The sequence below is a fragment of the Copadichromis virginalis genome, linkage group LG5 (assembly GCF_057382275.1).
Source record: "Copadichromis virginalis isolate Kocher_CV1m ecotype Utaka linkage group LG5, C_Virginalis_male_GT1.1, whole genome shotgun sequence".
NCBI classification, from domain to species: domain Eukaryota; kingdom Metazoa; phylum Chordata; class Actinopteri; order Cichliformes; family Cichlidae; genus Copadichromis; species Copadichromis virginalis.
The window spans coordinates 38,664,802-38,679,530 of record NC_140622.1 but is presented as its reverse complement, the minus strand read 5'-3'; the positions used below and the strand labels follow the sequence as shown (position 1 = coordinate 38,679,530).

Genomic DNA, 14,729 nt, shown 5'->3' with positions numbered 1-14,729 from the left:
GTGAATTCTTGACTTTTCACATCACTTGGGGGGGTGATCAGTACCATGAAGGTCCTGGGTGAGTGGCCACCGGGCTGCTGAGGCCTTTCTGGGTGGAGTCTCCCTGCACCGCCGTGGTTTTTCTCCGGCTTCTCCCACAGTCCAGACCTGATGTTAGGTTAACTGGCCCGAGGACAGCTGGGATAGGCTCCAGCCTTCCTGTGACCCTAAATTGAATAAGTAGAAGAAGAGTGATGGATGACTGGATAATGTAAGTTGAGGCTCCTGAAAACCACTAAATGGCCCTTGTGGTGAGGTTCCACTGGTCAGGAAGTGACCACACTTCAACTGTTATTTGGTAGATTCAGTTTTATTCTGTAACTCAAGACATCACTTGTTCACTTTTTCTGTTTTCATATATTCATTGTGATTTTCTGATGATTTGCTGAGATGCGGCATATTTTTCTTCTTTGTCCTCCGGGCTCGCATGCTGAGACAATGTCTGACATTTTGATCGGCTCTAAAGTGAACACCGCAGGCCGGGCACTTTAGGTAAAAGCCAGACTTTACAAATGCCAGTGAAAGCAGAGAAGACTGTCGTCACAGGTTAAGTGCTGGCTGCCCACTCTTTTCTGAACAGGGAAAATTTTGAGCCAACACCAAACCGCACGCTGTGCAGATTTCAGCAGAAATCGAAGAAACTACTGCAAAGAAAAGGAAAGACGGGGGAGAATGTAGTTCTTATGGAGTGAAGCTGGTGGGGGTCTTTTTTTGGGCAGAGGAGAATATAACAACGTGACTCACTTTGAGTCTCAAAGGGGGAAAAAAGTGTATATATTTCCGTGAGATGAACCAGTTCATCAAAGGATGGCTACCAAACAGAAAAGCAGCTGAAATAGCCGTTCAGGCTCTTGTTCTTGAGGTTAACAGTGCTTTGCGCCTTGTTTTTAATTCCATTTATGGTGGTTTCTCTTTGACAGACCTTGACAATCATAAATCTATCATCTCTTCAAATTCCTGACTGGGTTAAATGTTGCCAAGTTTGTTTTCGTTTGCAAATATTAAGCTAAACTCTTTGAATAAGAGATAAAAGTCTGCGCTTCAATCACATCTTAATCGTTTGATTTAAAATCCACCGTGATTGTGTACAGACGCGAAACTATAAAGACTGTGACTGGATCTCTTTGGCTGTGCCTTGAAATTCTGACAAAGGGCAGCTTTGTATTAAAGTTACTCTAATGGTATTCAGAGAAAACTGCAGCTTGTCTCTCAGAACTCAAACACTGTGAGGAAAAGAAGAAAATCTTAATTCTCCTCATCCTCATGAATGCAATCGTTTTTATCCTGTTAAACTGAACACAAAGACCTGATCTAAAATTAGCCCGGCTCAGTATTTAGGCCACCTCTGTGAAGCTGCCTGAGAGTCATCCTCTCTGTGGTTTGTCTGTGCAGCGTCTCTGACGGGCCACACGTCCCCCCCACCTTACGTCTCCACAAGGTGAGTGCTGATAATTTGCCCGAGGCTGCAGTGAAATGCATCTCGGTCGTCGTGACATGAGATTATTCACCGTCTCACACCCTGCCGGCTCTTTGTTCACGGATGACTTCACACCAGCAGCCAGTGTTTCTTCACTGAGACCGAGCAGGGGGCTCAGAATCTGTTAGAGGAAACCTGTGATGTTTAACATTTTACCTGCCACTGCTGTTCCTTTATGAGGTTCTTTTCACAGTCATGACGCCCTGATCTAAATCACCGCTGTAGGTTCACTTCCACTGCTGGCAGCCATTTATCCAAGATCCAAAAGTCAGGTCTACAGTATACAACGCTGTTAAACAAGGCACAGACTGTATTTATCAGATGGACACAGCTTATGGGTGTGAAAGACTCATCGTGGGAGTGCCTTAAACCTGCATTCTCTGTAATGGCCAGCAGGGGCCGACTGCTCTGACCGTATGGACTTCTATGAGAAAACAGCTCTACTGCTCCCCTGATGTCTGCCCTTTACTGATGAATTAATGGTCTCATCTGAAATTTTCAAGCCTTACTGAAAGACCCAGTGCTGATTTTAAAACTCTGAGGTCTCCATTAGTGTACAGAAGAAGGATGAAACAGGGCGTGGTGCCCTTAGTTTCTTAGGTTGAAAAAACATTCAGCTTGTGACCAAAGAACTCCCACTCTGAACTTGCAGCTTCATAAGGGGCTCTTGAGAGATTGTCTACAGTAAATAATGGTTCTATCAGCCTGCAGGCCAAAAATTACATTTTGGACAAATTTTTCTTTTGGAAATTTTGAGCATCATTTTGGTAGAAATGGATGACATAATAGACATGCTTCCCTTTTTTCTATACAATTTAATACATTTTCCTAGACAATATGTCTTTTGTGGTAAACACACGTATCCTCAGACGTACAAGGATTCAGAGAAAATGCAGAAGGAAGTCCAACATTCGTTTTGTGACTAACTGTCATATAATGTTGTCTTTTCTTCTTGTTTTCCATCAGCCTCAATAACAGAGTTTAGATGTGCTTGACTGGTAAAAATCCTCCCAAAACACAGAAATGTGTGACATCTTTTGAATGTGTAGAAGGTTGTGTGTTGCCTCCGCAGAGATAATACTAAATGAGAAAGAAAAAAAGCAATATTTGTTCAACTGATGCGAGATTTTTGTCGTTTCTTTACTTAAAAAAATAAATAAATTTCTGCCATAAAGGGATTTGGTAAAGACGTAAATTTGACACCAAAATGAAGAAACTTAAATATCCAATGTTAAAAAATTTTTTAACACTAAAATTACTCATGAACTAAGAATATTTTCTTTCAGGGTTTCTGCCAGTTTCAGGTAAAATCACTCCCTGATTTCCTGATTTTGGAGAAGAATCAGATCTGTCAGATCACAAACGCCTCAATTAACAGGCTGCAGTTTGGTTTGGGGGCGCTGTTGCCTCATTAAATTAGGGAAAATGTCGTGAAGTGATGTAGGTCAAAAGGCGCAGAGTGGAGAGGTTCCTGTGACTCCACCACCACCAGCTCAGCTCAGCAGACACCAGCAGGGAAAGCCACGAGCTGGTTTTGCGCATGGTCAGTTTCACCTCAGTCATTTTTTCGCCTCTCTCTCTCCCTCTCTCGCTCTCCGTCCTCTTCACTCATCATCATCCAGCAGCATCCATCTCTCCGGATGTCCACAGCCGTCGGATTCCTGTCTGGTCGCGCCCTGGGCACCAGGTAAGACCCCGCTGTCATCCCCATCACTGCCCGCTCTCAGTGCTCCGGTCCTCTCATCGGTGCCCCTGCAAGTGATCGAGGCTTTTTTTCCTTTCTTTTTGTTTTTTTTCTCTCGGGTTTCTGGGATGCAGCGCGGGGTGGATGCTGCCTGCCTGGATACTGACTCGTTTCCCGGTGTTTCCCTCCAGAGAAATCCGCACTTGAGTCGCTGCCTGGTTGCATAATTTACCTCTGAATGCGATCATCGCAGACTCGGACTCTCCTTCCTCGTTTGGTCCGTGTTATCTGCCGTCTGCTCGGGGTAATGAAAAGCGTGTCAGTCAGTGTGGTGCTTATCTGCCCTGGTTCATCCTGATATCATCTCCACACACACACACACACACACACACACACACACACACACACACACACACACACACACACACACAGGCGGAGTGCACTGGTTCAGGTTTTGGCAGCTTGGCGCATCGCAAGGTCACGGTGGTGCTGGAGCACAGCCACAGGGTGGAATGACGGGTTGCTCATGGGCACTCGGGCTCCCAGATGTGATCCATCGAGGCGGGCTCTGATGATAAACGAGAAGTGTGTCAGTGGGCTACTTTAGCCCGGAGCTCCCCGGAGATTACAGACGAGTGATGCGCTGCTTTGTGGAGCAGAAATCACAGCTTGGTGAAAAGGCTGTGCTGTGTTAGAGCAGCCCTGTCTAACATGTGGCCTGCTGTTGGGAAGTCATTCATAATGATGAATAATTGTTAATAAGTTGCTTTGCTGGTCTACAAAGAAGTAATATTTTGCTCATTCGGTTACAAAACACTCGCGTGGAGATGTTTTCTGCCTTTAAAGAGCCGCTGTGAATATCCCTGCGCGTGTAAGAAGAACAACAGTCAGACTTCATGTTTACATTGCATTTATTTTCTTTAGAGCAGGGGCGTGCCCAGAGCAGGACAATTATACTAGAAGGAAATCGATACAAGCTGTGGTGGATTGTAACTTAGTACATTTACTCAAGTACTTTACTAAAGAATCATTTTAATGGACGTTGCTCCTTTCTACTTTTACTCCACTGTATTTTGGATGTCAGTATTTTAGTGCTTTTTACTTCATACCATTTATTGTAAAGCATTAATTACGTCATATATTACATATCTAAGAATATCAATATGAATGTGTTATTCTGTGTTAGGGACTGAGTGCTGTGTAGAGGAAATTACATTATTGTGTTTGGGATGTTGAAAATGATGCCGTTGCCCATCAGATGCCTTTGCATCAGTTTTGGCAAAACCACTGGTTTTTTGCTGAGCTGCCTGGAGACACAACACTGGTCCCATTTTATGCTTGAATGATTCATGGGTCAGTGTTAAGTGGCTGAGCAAAAAAAGTTTTTTAAAGCAGCCAAGGTCTAAAGAAAAACTTTGAAAGACTTTCAGAAATTCTGGATCCTTGGAAGCAAAATCTAAAGAAATAAGGGACTAATAAGGTTTAAGACTTGCACAGTATGATTGTAACAGCTGATTATAGCTTTGAAAAACATTATTAAACATTGCTTAACATGAAACATTGTTTTCTATGCTTGTGGGGCCATTTTTTCTGTAATGTTTTTTACGCTACACTTTATTTTTAATCAAACGCTCTGATTTCCTGTAGGGTCCCTGCCTTGTTTTGTGCCATTCAATTTTAAAAATTCATTAAAACAAAGACTTTAATAGACTATTTAATAGCTTTTATTATCCAGTCATTTTAACTCTCCTGCCCACTTGAGATCAGTTTATCAAATTGGGTTGATTTTGACTATGAACTAAAAGCGTTTTTTATACTCCCACATTGGATCTTCAGACTTGAGCTATCGAGCCTCTTTAATGTTCACACCAGCTTGTGCTTGATAAGGATCACACCCGGGGCTCTGAGGTGTTAACCAGCACAGGCAGACAGTTTCTTCTTTGTGAAACAAAAATAAATAACTCAGTGCATTTTTAACCTCCTAAGACCCGAACTCTTTCACAGCATGCATTTCTAATTTCTCTTTGATATTTGGTCACATTGGGGCCCGATGAATGTAAAAACAGAGAATTACCAGATTTTTTTAACCTTATTTTTGTTTCTAAGAAAAATAAGAGCCACATATGAGGATATTCGTTTAAAGTTTTGATAGAACAGTAGCAGTATAATGTCCTCGTAAGTGGATATCAGGCGCATGTAGAGCAAAATTGAGTATTTTAGTCTAAATAACCAAAAATGTGATGTCCACATATGTGGACGGCAGGTCCTAGGAGGTTAAAGCAATTGTCTCACTTTGTTTAAATTGCTCCCTGCTGTTAACGCATCTCTGTGCACATATATCAGTTTTCACCTTGACCTGGTTTAAAGAGCTTACAATGAATTGAAATCAGCTGCAAACATCTCTCTCTCTTCCTTTACTTTAGGATTTAGCTGGTTTTAACTCTCCATCACCGGGAGAAGTGTCAGCGCGACAGTGATGACAGGGAGAAGAAATGGGAATGAATAACCATGAAGGTGAGACGTGTGTGATTAAATGTGTGATGGATTCCTGTCTGCAGGTGGTGTGGAGACAGCAGGCCTGCAGGATGAATCCCCTCTCAGGTGTGACAAATAGTGCACGATTCTTCTGGTTTCACTGAGGCGGAAGAAGAAGCGAGACGTTTATTTCACTTGAGCAAATGTGAAAACAGTCGAGTAAAAATTTGCATTTGAAAGTAAAAATGTTATTTTAATGCATTTGTGAGACAGACCCATTAAAAGTAATCAAATTATCATAAATCGCTGGAATTAGTTTTGATTAATATATATATGAGTACACAGACGTGTAGTTTTCATTTTGAGCTGATTTGTACTTGTTCTCAGTCACTTCTTGTTATAAATGTCCTAAAAATATGCAAACTCATTGCCTCAGAATAAAATGAAGTAATGTCAGGGATGAGTTTTAACTAACGTGTTTATTTTGAGTCTGCAGCACAGAGCTCAGTAACACAAACTGCCTGGTCAAAAACAATGTCAGCAGTTATTATCCAGTGTTTAATTACTGCAGTTATTAATATGTTTCAGCTGCCAGCAGGTTATGCAATCCTAACTGCTTCTCATTTCTTAAACAACCACGTAGGAAGACACAGCCCATAGTGGAAAACATGTTACTCTGTTTTATGAGGATCAAATTATTGACCTGCATCAAGCAAAGAAAACAACCAAACAGAAACACTGAAGCAACTACAGCTGGTTAAGAACTGTTCAATGTGTTATTAAAACCTGGAAAGATAGAGTTAAACCATCATCTCTGAAGACAGAAGAAATTCAGTTGAATAAAAAGCATTTCTACATGTGCAATCTGAAAAGAGCTCAACCTTAAGAAAACTACCGATCGCTGAGGTGAACCAAGAAAAAGGAGCATAAACACTGAGCGGAGGCTGAGCCATGTAGTCTGCCTTTACAAACATTTATGAAAGAATGGGTCGTTCTGAAGAGTGCACTCAATTCAAGTGTGGCACTCTAACAGGATACCACTGTTGCAGAAAGTCAGTTCATGAAATTTCTTCCTTCATAGAGTTTCCATAATCAGCTGTAAGTGGTATTATTGCAAAGTGGATGCATTCAGGAACCACAGCAGGGATTGGCCAGTACGTACTGACCAAACTTCCTCTGACATCATCATCAGCACAAAATCTGCACTGCTGGGTTTCCACAACACAGCAGCTCCTGTAGGTGTGAGGTGTTGGAGGCCCAGTGCGTTTGTTCATATCGTAGAACAAAGTAGAGGATGTGTGCTTAATATTAGGGTAAACAGGAAGTCAGATTCTTCTTTGAACGTTAAAAGTTTAACCAGTTCATCGATGAATTCATGTGTACGTTTATGGAAATTTTACAAAGATTCCTAAAAAATGGGATGGATCTGAAGTAACCCTTTGACAACTTGAGAACCACTTCTGACCATGACTGATAAATAAACTATAAGGCTACATGTTATTAATGTGAGCCTACGATCAATCCAGTCTTAACCAGAGACACAGAAAATGATTTTTTTTGTAGGTCAAGTCGGGCTCCGTTGGATTATATAACTCCTTTCATATGTGTCATGAATCATTTAATATTTAATCTATTTATTCAGTGAGGATAAAGCCGAGTGGAGGTCCAATGAAGACATGAGCACATATCGATGGAGTCCTCTTTCAACACCGTAGAGCTCCGGGAGCTGCGAGGGAGTGGAGCCCGGCGAGGCCCGTCTCCGACACCGACTTCAGCACCCTGGACAGCAGCAACGCTGGGCTGCTCCGCCCGGGGCTTTGAGAACGCCTCCTACGAGCAGGATGAGGAGCAGGACCTCCGTCAGCAGGAGCAACAGCCGACGAGTTATCCGCCTTCCACATCAGGAAACAGTAAGGTGAGCGCGGTGGGGTTTGGTGGTTGTGGCAGACATTTGTTTTGGATGTTTTTAAAGCAGTCGCTTAAAACAGTCCTTATGTGACCTCGGCAGATTCGGGTTACAGAGCGAACCCCGTAGCCAAAAGTGATGTAACCTTCCAAATCTAACCTGAGCCAGAAATCCAGCTTCACAGGCATCTCTTTGGAAGATGAACCCTGTGAGAAGAGACAAACACACGCTGGCGTACAGCTGCGGGCCTGGAAAAAGAACTTGTCCAGGGTTTTCTGGCATGTTTGTCTTCAGGAAACAAACAGATTTAAGCTTCCTTCTTAATTGGAAAATGGCTTTGTACTGATTGCTGTTTAGATGCCTTTGGGGTGACATCACTCTCCCGCCCGGGCTTTTATTTTGTTTGTGCTGTTTGTTAGACTGTCACGACTCCACGGAGCTCATCTGTATCTGTACAGCTTTTACTGACACACGTCGGCGACATTCATCAGTAACAGGTCGTCGCGCCGACGCATTTTCTCCTCTTTGGATGTGATCTCACTGCTTTCTGTGAACGCTGACCTCAGCGCTGTGCTCTGGCTTGTTTATCTCATCCTTCTTTCTTTCTTTCCTTGTGTTTTCTTCTTCTAATTCTTTCCTCCCTCTCCACTTCATTCCTTGCTTCTTTTCTTTCTTTCTCAAATTCTCTTTCTTGTGTCACATCTTTACTTTCTTTTATCTTCATATTCCTTCTTTTCTTTACTCTTTCCATTGTTTCCTCCTTTCCCTACTTCCTTTTTTATTTGACCCTTTTTTCTTTCATTTTTCTTTTTGTCTTCACCTGTCTGTTGTTCCTACCTTCGTTTTTTCCCTTCCTTCTTTCCTCCCTCTCCCTATCTCCCTTTATTCCTTCCTTCTTTCGGTTCCTGCTCCCTTTCCCTTTCCCTCTGTTTCTTCACTTCATTCGCTCCTTCTTTCCTTGTGCTTTTATTTATGATTTTATCTGTTCTGTCTTTTCCTTAACCCCTTCATTCCCCCCTTTTTCTGTTCTTATTTCTATATTTTTCTTTCCTCTATTCTCTTCTTTCCTTGTTTCCTTCCTCCCTTTCTCACTAGCATCATCGTCAGGAGATCTCACCACAGTCGTATGATGAGGAGGAAGGCGGGGGTGGAGCAGGTGGAGGTCAGGAGGACGGTCAGGACTTCACTGAATTTCGCCACGTTGATGACCACTCGGCAGACTATGGCTTCATCTTGGCGCTGGTGTTCCTCGTGAGTGGGATCGTCCTTGTGGTAATCGCCTACACCATCCCACGGGAGCCCAAAGTCGACCCTGACTCAGTTTCGGCTCGACAGATGGAGAAGCTGGAGATGTACTACGCCCAGCTTGGCTCCCACCTGGATAAGTGCATCATCGCGGGCCTGGGCCTGCTGACCCTGGGAGGGATGTTCCTGTCCGTGCTGCTCATGGTGTCCATCTGCCGGGGCGAGATGTACCGACGCAGGGCGGCATTCGTTCGACCCAAGAGGACTTACGGCTCCATCAACCTGAGGATGAAGCAGCTGGCGACTGGAGAGGCAAGGTTAGGTGAGGGCGGGGATGGAGGCGAGGAGGTTTTGGTGGAATGCGCAGAGACGCGGAATAACGTACAGCCAGAGCCGAGCCGGGACTCTAAATCAGTACCGGGACCAAGCAAAAACCCTCCTCCTTCTCTTCCTGCTGCTTCTTCTTCTGCTGCTGCTGCACGTGGAGTCAACTAGCTCCACCCTCTGCCTTCCTCTGCGCGATCCCCCAGGTGCATTATGGGGATGCAGGTCGCCCGTTTGTGCCGAGGGGAGAACCCCATCTTAAGCAAGAGACTTCCTGCCGGAGCTGTTACCCGGCATGTAGGGATGAACTGAGCTTAAGGGATATTTATTCTGACCAATCACAAGGGATGTATGACTTTACAACAGAGGGCTCAACTGGGTGGAAGACGAGAGGTAAGCCTGTGGCAATGTGGATAAGAGCACATGTGGACATGAACGGATGCATATCAAAGATTAAAATGAAGATTTTGAATCCTAGTATGTTAATCAGATTCATACAATATAAAGCACATTATGATATAAAGCACCGCAGAAAGTAAGATTAACATTTTATTGTGAAAATTCTTTATTGATGCTGAAAGGAAGTTCGGTAATTAAATCTAGCCATATTTTAAGCCCTAACCAGCAGGTTCACCTTAACACACTCACACTAAATACTCAGCTTGCAACGCTGCTGTGAATAGCACTATAACAGACTTCACAGTAAATTACTGTAAAAGAAAGAGCAACTCGCAGTCATACAAAAAACAGAGGCAACAGTTTTGAAAGCTTGGCGACGTTCACCTCCAGCCATTAATGCAGAAGGTTAACTGCAGAAAACCCTAAAAAAAAGCTTAAAATGTTCAGTTTAAACCTGCATTAAGCAAAATAAGTGACTGATTAAAAAGATGGAACAGAGCTCGCTTGGCTCCTTTTAGCTGCTTGTTTTGTTTTTCTGGCCGCACAGACAGATGTGGTTTAATGTTGGGAGGTGGATTCAAGCTGGAAAAGGTCTCAATTTGTTCCATCTGATATTTCTGTGACTTTTTTGTAGTAAAACTGTCTTTGCTTACTTGTAATATAAATTTATTATCATATAATTGCTGATTTTTGTGCCCACATGATTAATGGGACCTTGTTGGAGTTTGTTTTTGATCTTTTTTAGTTGCTAAAAGCTCCACTGTGTTCCCACTTCATCCCGTTTGATGTTTGCCTTTTTTTCTCTATAATGCCAGCCTGCTGGGGCTGATCAGAGTTGTAGAGTAGCATTATGATTCATTTCTGCTTGTGTTTGTGATTATTTTTTCCTCCATTATTCCCTCTCTTTATCTTAGTACCTTGTTCTTTTGCTGCTCGTCACTGCCCTGTGGTCGCCAGCTCACCTCTGGCTTTGTCTATCAGGGTTTTGACAAACACCTAAACAAGAAGAAATCTTTTACAAAGCTCAGAAAATCTAAGAGGAGCTGCAGATTTAGCTAATAATGGATCTGACGCTGCAAGCTTTCTTAAATTTTCAGTTAATTTGTTGTAAAGGTGTCGGGTGAAATGCTCATGTTCAGATGATAAAAAGAAAGTTTTTCTTAAAATCACAGATTCATCACAGCTGTTTGTGTCTTTGTTGATATTCTGCCAGCAGATTTTTAGCAGAGGCAGGAAAAAACCTCCACGGGGAACTTTTAAGCCATCAAATATTGATTCTCTTATTGGCCTCAAACGTCCAGAATCCATCTGTCTATAACCACACAGCACATGCTGCTGCTGCTTTCTCTCACTGTAAGTACAGAAAATGGCAGCCCAGTGAGAAATACTCCTCTGTGCATGGTCTGTCTTTAACTCACCAGCTTAAAAGCTGATTATGCCCCCTTGTGGTCAGAAATTGCTTAATGCAGCTTTAACGTTTGGCTGGCTGCAGCGAGAGCTAGGAGGTAACGATGAGAGGTGTTAGCCTGGCAGGTGCAGAAGTGATACACGTTACCCAGAAAGCATTGCTCCAGGCGTCAAAGAGCATAGTTGTCTGTAATGATTTCTTTTATTTTCTTATTTTTCTCTTTGACAAACAGTTTCTGAGCAGATCTTGGTTGGAAATCACGGCTGTTTTATCACAGCAGACACTAGATGAAGAACACAGTTTGTTTGTTGTTGTTTTGTTTTTGTTTGTTTTGTTTTATCACAGAAGCATTTCAAAATCAAAATTTTAAGCCACAACAATGAGTAATTTAACAGGGGTCACATTCATTTTTGCAAGCGACAGAACCAAAAAAGAAAGTGTGTAAAAATCGACTTCTCCAACAAGCCTGTTTTACATAAAAAGTGTCAGTGAATGCAGCATCAACAATAAGTATTGTGTCACATATCTGGTGTCTCGTGCTGCATCATCCAAAACTGTTGCCTCATGGTTACTGATCAGCATTTTCTGTGAGCATCAGCTTCCACAGCAGAGACTCCATCAGAGAGGGAAACTTCATCTATAAGCAGCAGCTGCTTCTCCAGAACTTGAAGTCATATTTATATAAAACTACCCTGTGCTACACGCTAGACTTACATAGACTTTATGGTTTGTATCATTTGAAAGTGCGCATGAACTTTTTTCGACTGAGCAGTTTTTATGATCAGTGGTGGACAAACACTTCAGATCTTTACTTAAGAAAAAGTACTAAACACAAGAAAGAAGTCCTGCGTTAACTCGAAGGGGACCTGTTGTAAATCCTTATTTTCTGTCATATATCCTGTTACAGTGATGGAAAGTCACAATACTCAGCTTTGGTTTGTATGAAGTCACAAAGAAAGGAAATCCTTCATATGGTCTTTTCATTCAGAGAGCACAGAAGCCCCGCCCACCTGCCTTTAAATATATTCTATTTTCAAGGCAACATCCAGTTTAAAATAAGTAAGGATTATTTTGAACTTTAAATCATGCAAAGCTATTTTGGCAGAGAACAAAAATATGAAGCAGGATGTGAGCAGAATTGGCTCCCTTGATAGTAATTGTGCACATTTTGCAAACTTCACGCTGATTACAAAGCACAGATCCATTGTTTCATTTGGACATTTAGACAACCGAGAGTAATGTTGGTGTTAAAGAGAGTGAGTGTTTATTTTATCGAGTAAAAACTGTAGGAGAAAACATGCTAATAAAACAATTTAAAGGACATGGGGCAAAAATAATTAACTTCTATAACTTAATGTTTGAGCTCTACTTGTGTTTAATTTATAATGATCCCTATAAACAGATTCTGTATGAGTATGAAGACATTTTTGGGACAGGAAGCCTTTTGGTTTCTGTTTGTACTCCAGGCTTTGGATAGATGCGGGTAAACAGTTCATGTAGAGAGGAAATGCAGGATTACATTTGTCAAAGTATATTAGATAACCATTGTGTAGTATCTTATGACAGTTTTTTATTAATTATAAAAAAATTACAAATGGAAATCGTGGCCTGGCTGGTACCACAAAATTAGCCATTATACCCAGTGGCTAAGTTATCAGACATCCCAGTGGGTTCCCAGAATTAATTACTTGTGCCTACACAACTTCCATCCATCCCCTTATCCAATTCAGGGGCACAGGGAAGCCGGAGCCTATGTATTTAGTTACACTCCACCACTGATTATAATCCGAACGTCTATGAAAGAGTCAAAAGCCTAAAATGGGTAAAAAGCTGATTTCATCTTAAAGAAGAAACATTAAAGTGACTTGTGGATGTTTTTGAGTGGATTGAACCTTTAATGACATCACTTATTTGTATAATATGTACACTGATGTTATTTATGTCATGTAAGGATACGATATGCCTTAACAAGTAAACACCGGCACTGTACATTGTGTATACACTGATATTATTATGCTAACGTATTACGGTCTGTATAGTGAGCCAGTTAGCCAAGGGTAATGTAGCCACACACACACACACACACACACACATGCACACATTATTGAGTCCAGCTTGCAGTGGCGCACACACTGATACTAATCTCAGCTGTTTTTTGACGTTTTACAGTTTTCTTTCACAAATACTGTAAATATAACCTGCAGACATGCAGGATGTGGAGGACCTTCAGAAACTTCTGCTCCAGAAACACGACGCAGGTATGCAAAAGTATAAAAAAAAACAACGAGTCACAGCGAACCAAGTTCTTTCTTTCATAAACATCACACAAACTGCTGAGTAACCCTGCGAGGCCTAAACCATCACAGGATCAGAGGTTTGGTCGAATCCTAACAGAAAAAATGACTTTTGGGTCCTCTGTTATTGTTAGGTCTCATAACATAAAGCGCCTTGAGGCAATTATTGTTGTGATTGGTCGCGATAAAAATAAAATTGAAATGGAAATGTGACTAGTTCGCAAAGTGTGTTAGCAGAATTATTAAACTTTTCATTCGACTGTGAAGATATCAGAGAACGATTTTAAAGTGAAAGTCCCATTGTTGATGGCACAGACTTAGGGGTAATTATTAGTGATGATGGCTTTAACGTCACAGACAAACGGTCTTACGGCCGATCAGCTGGTGTGAAGGTCGTTTGAGCCTTAAAATGTCAGAAAAAACTAAAATTGATTTTTTTTTCTCCCACTGACAATAAAAAAATGTTCTAGACATATATTTATCACTTTTAAATATCCCTACTATGATCACACTTTGGAAACAAAGAATTTGAGGACATCAACAATGACCATAACTTTATTGTTATTTATCTAACGATAAAATATTTCTGCTTTCAATGAGTCTTCTGAATATTTTAGTAATAAAACATTTAACATAAGAAAAAAAAGGCCAATAAATATACAAAAGCATGAGCTTCAAATATATTGAATCTATCAACACTAACGTAATTATAAACATTGATAGTGTAAGCAATGATTAAAAAGTAAAACAAAGACATAAAGAAATATTTTAACTTTACATGAATTATTATATTTATTAATTACAAACAGCAAATGTTTGATGACACAAATATTCAAACCTGTTAAAGGTTTTTATTTATTTATAGTGTTATTGTTATTTTACCAGGAGCTGCATCCAGGTAGAGACCAGGCTAACGGTGTGCAGCGTGTAACCTCATTCGCTGCAGGTTAACATTTATAAACAGAGGGTCACAGATTTGGTCCTTGCCACACACACACCCCCCCCCCCACCCCCCCCGCTGAAGTGTCCGTGAGTAAAACAAAACCTGAGATCTTTGCCGCCTTCATGTGAGGGGGCTTCATGGCTAACATCGGGACACACGTGAGGGAACGATTCCCATGTTTTCAGCAGCTGTCGTCCTTCGCTGCTGCTGAAAGCTGCCCTGCTTCCTTCTCACCTCCGCAGTCAGTGTGTGATCACACCAAGCTCACTGTGACAAAGGAGGAGAACTGGAGGTTCACTCAAACTTTACAGGCACGCTTTTAGCCAAACGTGTCTCTGCTGGATTAGTCACGCTGGCTGTGATGGAGGTTCAGAACAAATCTGAGTCATGATGCACTGATCCGACCGACACAGCTGATGCTGTCTGGTGTTGAGAGCAGTAGTCCATTAAAAAGCTGCTCCTTCAACAGTAATTTTCTCACTTTCCCAAGCTGCAAACATGTTGGCTGCGAGCACAACCAAAGACACACAAAAGG

The 14,729-nt window shown here is 41.7% G+C and overlaps 1 protein-coding gene across 2 annotated transcripts; it reads left to right on the top strand.

The window, feature by feature from the left end:
• Positions 1-2,806: 2,806 nt before the first annotated feature.
• On the top strand, positions 2,807-13,843 carry tmem74b (transmembrane protein 74B). 2 transcript variants are annotated; one of them, XR_014920589.1, is made up of 5 exons: positions 2,807-3,203; positions 5,624-5,714; positions 7,318-7,590; positions 8,677-9,543; positions 13,127-13,843. XR_014920589.1 is itself a non-coding variant. In XM_085457733.1 (4 exons), the coding sequence occupies exons 3-4, from the start codon at positions 7,366-7,368 to the stop codon at positions 9,319-9,321; spliced, it is 870 nt and encodes a 289-aa protein (XP_085313859.1). In that variant the 5' UTR covers positions 2,807-3,203; positions 5,624-5,714; positions 7,318-7,365; the 3' UTR covers positions 9,322-13,843. The 2 variants fall into 2 exon arrangements, 1 of the variants encoding a protein (XP_085313859.1); XM_085457733.1 differs by having other exon boundaries at positions 8,677-13,843.
• The last annotated feature ends 886 nt before the right edge of the window (positions 13,844-14,729 follow it).

Bases quoted from the DNA above. Each gene is read 5' to 3' on its own strand.
- tmem74b (XM_085457733.1), top strand. From the start codon at position 7,366: ATGGAGTCCTCTTTCAACACCGTAGAGCTCCGGGAGCTGCGAGGGAGT. The intron at 7,591-8,676 runs GTGAGCGCGGTG...CTTTCTCACTAG, and splicing joins CCACATCAGGAAACAGTAAG to CATCATCGTCAGGAGATCTC.